The 5,211-nt window shown below is 35.0% G+C and overlaps 1 protein-coding gene across 1 annotated transcript; it reads left to right on the top strand.

Moving 5' to 3' along the window:
- The first annotated feature begins 251 nt into the window (after positions 1 to 251).
- On the top strand, positions 252 to 608 carry LOC145297898 (uncharacterized). The gene has a single exon (XM_080144233.1). The coding sequence runs from the start codon at positions 252 to 254 to the stop codon at positions 606 to 608; it is 357 nt and encodes a 118-aa protein (XP_080000359.1).
- The last annotated feature ends 4,603 nt before the right edge of the window (positions 609 to 5,211 follow it).

Raw genomic sequence — 5,211 nt, 5'->3', positions numbered from 1 at the left:
CACATCAGTCACCCTCTGAATTGTTACAACTCTCTGCTGAAGCTACAACCACTATGTTAAAGGGTGGGTTTGAGCTGAAAACCGATTGTAGTAATAGCGAATTAGTATCACATCACATCAACCTAGAAAAGAATAATTCTACTCATTGTATGCCTTTTGAAAACGTTTTAGGCTACTTATAAGACCCTGTGTTGGATGTGATCAGGGTGATTAATAGTGGTGTTAAAAATGTCGTCTCTACCAAATGAGACATGTTGTCAGTAAATTCATCCCTCTTTGATCCACTGGGTCTTGTGTTGTCCATCACTATCAAGGGGAAAATTATTTTGAGTCAGTTATGGAAATTAGGTGTCGCCTGGGACCAGCAGGTACCGTGTGATATTATGACTTCCTGGAATAAGTTTCATCAAGATCTTATAGGTATTGAAGATATTGGTTTTGATAGATGTACAGTCTATACTGATTCTTCTGCTATTTTGGTGGCATTCTGTGATGCTTCTAATGTAGCTTACGGTATTGTAGAATATTTATACCAACATGATGACGCTAAGTTGTTATATGCTAAAGTCAGAGTGGCCCCAGCTGTAGCAGTATCAGAATTTTTGTAGGAATTTTTGACACCCCTAACACGAAACTGCGAATACAATATAAAAATCTCGTAATTTCTCTGTTAAAAGTGGGTTATTTATTTTCTTTATGGATTATACTTCCAAAATAAACTATTACAGTTGTTTTAAAAGTAATAAAAATATTTTTATTTTTTTTTAAAACAGTAATGAATTTTCCGAACTCAATATTTTTCAATTTTTAAACTCAATATTTTTAAATTTTAAAAATCTATCAAAATTTTTCTATTGATTCTATTTTTACGATATTTTCAGGGTCAATGTGAAATTTTATGTTCTTTCCAATAAACCGAATATAATATTTTAGACAAACGTTTTTTTTAAATTCACGCCCCCCCATTTTCACGCCCCCCCATTTTCACGCCCCCCCCATTTTCAACTTTCTCTTAAAAAGTAAATAATTAATTTATGTTTAATAGGTTTATATATCACAAATTGAAGAGAAAAGGTCAATAAATAATATATTCAAATTTAAAACAAAAAAAAAATCAGTTTTTTTAGAAATTTACCTGTAAAGTCCGAAGTTTAAAACCTTATTTTATAAGAACACATTTTTTCTTTTTGTCTTTTTTTTTTTATTTTTAATGAAACCTTGGTCCTTGCTCCTTTAATTGAAAAAAAAATTAGGGCTTGAATTACATTTTTCGAGGAGTTATAAGCTTAGAAAGATAGGGGGTCGAATAATTTACGCCTCTCATTTTGAAATGTCTATTAAAAAGTAAATAATTAATTTATGTTTAATAGGTTTATATATCACAAATTGAAGAGAAAAGGTCAATAAATAATATATTCAAATTTAAAACAAAAAAAAAATCAGTTTTTTAGAAATTTACCTGTAAAGTCCGAAGTTTAAAACCTTTTTAAAAAAAAAAAAGCACATTGTTTTGTTTTTTTTGTTTTTTTAAATAAAACCTTGGTCCTTACTCCTTTAATTGAAAAAAAAAATTAGGGCTTGAATTACATTTTTCGAGGAGTTATAAGCTTGGAAAGATGGGGTGGAATTATTCACTATTTTCACGAAATTTCTGACACTGCTACCCCAGCTGTCAAGAGGACTCTACCTGCCTTGGAACTGTTATCGGTGTATTTGGGTATTAAACATGTCATATTATTGATTAAAATGTTCCCTGTTAAGTTTAGAGAAATCATAGTCATCGTCGATGCACAAGTGGTACTGTCATGGCTATTGTCTCAGTCTATTAGTACTAAATGTCAGTTTATCAGGAATCATCTTAAAGACATAAATGCAATGGTAAATGATCTACATCACAAAAGACATATCATCAAGTTTAGATATGTAATACGGCCGAAAATCCTGCAGATTTCGTCATAAGGGGTATTTCTGTGACTAAATTTATTAAGGAAAGGGATTTCTGGTTAAAAGGCTCACCTTGGTTACATGCAAGTGTTTTGCTTTGGCCTAATTATAATTTAGAGTGTCTCAGCGAAAAATGCCAGGAATTAATCACTACCCACACGAGTAGTGGAGAAGAACTAACAAATACTCCTATAATAAATTTGGACAAGTTCTCTTCTCTTAATAAATTAATAAGAATATTGACGGTAGTTTTTCAGTTCATTGCCAAGTTAAGGAGAGACTATCATTTGATGCTATTGGCAAGTCTAAGTTATACTTGATTAGTTTAGCCGAGAGTCAATTCTTCGGTAAGGACAGGAATTTCTTACAACAAACCAAAGTAGAAGAGATACCTCAGTGGTATCGAAATTCAATTTGTGTTTAGATGAAAAGGGGTTAATACGGTGTCGTGGTCGAATCGATAGTTCTGACTGCTTTTCTATTGATGCGAAACACCCTATTTTGTTACCAAAATCTTGTCATATTACGGATTTGATAATTATGGATTGCCATATTAACTATAAATACTTAGGTATTGCTACAACTCTTAGTAAGTTGGGTACTGCTGGGTTTTGGATACCCAAAGCTAGACAGACAATTAAAACTGTCCTGGCTGATTGTGCCTTGTGTAAAGGGTATAATACCTTGTCTTTTAGATATCTGTTGCGGACCAGGATATAAAATACCCTAACTCGCTACAAGAAAATAATGAAACGAATTGAATGAAGAAAACATAGAACTCAAATGCTGGAATAAAATAAACATGTCGTTTATTTTCTGTTGAGAAATGAAAATCTTCAGTATACACGTGTTCATTCAGCCATCGACTGCTACGCGCGTGGAAGGAAAGGGAATACAATAGGGAAACGTGAAGTGGCAAGATGTCTGTAGAAAGAAAGGGTTAAGCTCAGTAGAACGTCGCGCACATGTCTGTGTCGATGAGTAAGTCAATTCAGTTCATGGAGAGGGAAAGCGTATTAAGTGTGCTTGTGCTTGCCCCACATTACAGTAGCAGGGAGAGTGACGTTAAAGTGTGTGGTCGGTTCGTCAACTAAGCAGCTCGAACGCTGGTCCAGACGAAAAAGGGAAGTTGACAGGTTTTGTTGACTTTAATACTGAGGTCAATGTTCTGACTGCGCATGTCTGGCTTTCACTCTAAAGGAAGTGACGTTTCACATGTGTACGTACTTGTGCGCGTATGTTAGCGTATATGTGTGTACGTTAGTGTGTCTGTGTGTGCGTGAATGTGCATATACGTGAACGTGAGTATATGTACGTGTCTGTGCGTATGTGCATGCGTACATGTGGGTGTGTGTATGAGGATGTGTATATGCGTGTGTGTGTGTGCGCGCGTACGTGTGGATGTGTATATGTAAGGGAAAACATGTTCGAACATATCCGAAGGTAACTAATTTACCTAAACATAGGGTAAATCTTGTTATACCTTTTCTGCACACGGGGATAGATTTTACTTGTCATTTGTGGGTTGTAGACAATAGTGAAGTTAAGAAAATGTATATCTTTATCTTCACTTGTTTTTATATCAAAGCAATTCATCTGGAATTAGTACCTGATATGTCTACCCATTCAGTAGTGTTGGCCTTAAGATTTTTTAATCAGTTTGGTGTACCCTTACACATTTACTCAGATAACACCTTGTCCTTTGTCGCCGGTTGCGACTTGATTAAGAAAGTGTTTGTGTCTAATGAGTTTAAGGGAAATAACGACACTTGTAATATAAAACACCTTACTATTCCCATGTATTTAGCTTGGTTTGGAGCGGTATGGGAAAGGTTGATTAAGACAGTTAAAAATTGTTTATTTAAGGTCATAGGACATAATAAGTTGGATTATTTCCAACTATTGACGGTACTATCTGACTTAGAGAAATCCATAAACGAAAGAGCATTAACCTATCGTTGCTCTGACGATTCCAGTTTGGAAGTGATCACCCCTAGTGCGTTCATTCGTCCCTTCCATGGAAATACAGTGTTTTTGAATGTCGATGAAGAACCCTTTGCTGCGAGTCCTCCTAATCGCAATGATATAATAGAAAGTTTAAAGGGTAGAGATTCCTTGTTGGAAAAGTTTAAATTGTTATGGTACAAAGAGTACTTATTAAGTTTAAGGGAATTGTCACAAGACTTGTATTAGTCCAATTTTGAAAATAAAATCAGGATAGATGATGTTGTATTAATAAAAAAAATAAATAAATAAACCTAGACCTTATTGGTCCTTAGGAAGGGTAGCAAAGCTCAACTATGGGAGCGATGGAGTGGTTCGTTCTGTACAAGTTAAGAAAGGAGATAGATTCCAGGAACATTCTATCAAACATCTGTACCCGTTGGAGCTCACTATTTCACATTCGTACCAAGTACCATCTCTTGATTCTAGCGATAATGTAGGTGAAGATGAGATTCATAGCAAATCTCAGTTGAAACCTGTTCGAGCGCGAAGATCTGTTAAAGACATATATCCTGATTTCATTTGGTATTAATTACATTGTTTGGAGTTTTCTTTTTTCTCTTTTTTTTTTAATTAGGAGGGTGTAGACATTTTATTTTCCTTTTTCTTTATTTACTCCCCCCTTCCTTTTTCCCTGCTATTAGTGTTTTTCTACTCTCTCCATCCCCTCCTTTCCCCCTCTAATTGGTGTATTTTCTTCTCTCTTTCTCTCCTTCTTTTCTCACCTTCTCTGTGTATCTGGTGCTACTACTTCTTACTGTGTCACGTGGGATTCGATTGGCTAAAACATTGAGCGCGCCATTTTAAAAAGAGTGAAACCAGCAGAAGCTGGGGAAGAAAAAAAAAAACACCAAAGACTGGTCGGATACAAAAAGCACCAGAGTGGTGTTGGAACTAAAAGGCACCAGAGCGGTGTTAGGCTTTGAAAGCACCAGTGCGGTGTTACAACGAACTGAAAAAACCAGAGTGGTTTTGCGACCTTTGAATTACGCCAGAGCGGTGTTGTGGCGTTTGAAATACAAGAAGAAAGTAATATTAACCATCGAGATTATTAAACTTACCAAACAAGTCCTGAACGGAATCGAAATCAGATAAAAGTATAAATTCGAGAAACAAGCAAAACAAAGTCTGTTTTCAATTTCTCATGACAACAGTTGGAATTACTGTTTTATTCGATAAAATAGTATGTATACGTTATTTCCGGATGAATATTAATTCGATGTTAAATAACCTAAGAAAGGGTTGATATGCCGTGAAACAAAA

This window comes from Euprymna scolopes, chromosome 18 (genome assembly GCF_053919585.1).
Source record: "Euprymna scolopes isolate OS-2025 chromosome 18, ASM5391958v1, whole genome shotgun sequence".
NCBI lineage: Eukaryota > Metazoa > Mollusca > Cephalopoda > Sepiida > Sepiolidae > Euprymna > Euprymna scolopes.
Note: the sequence above shows the minus strand (reverse complement) of the source record. Positions and strands in the feature narration are given on the sequence as shown.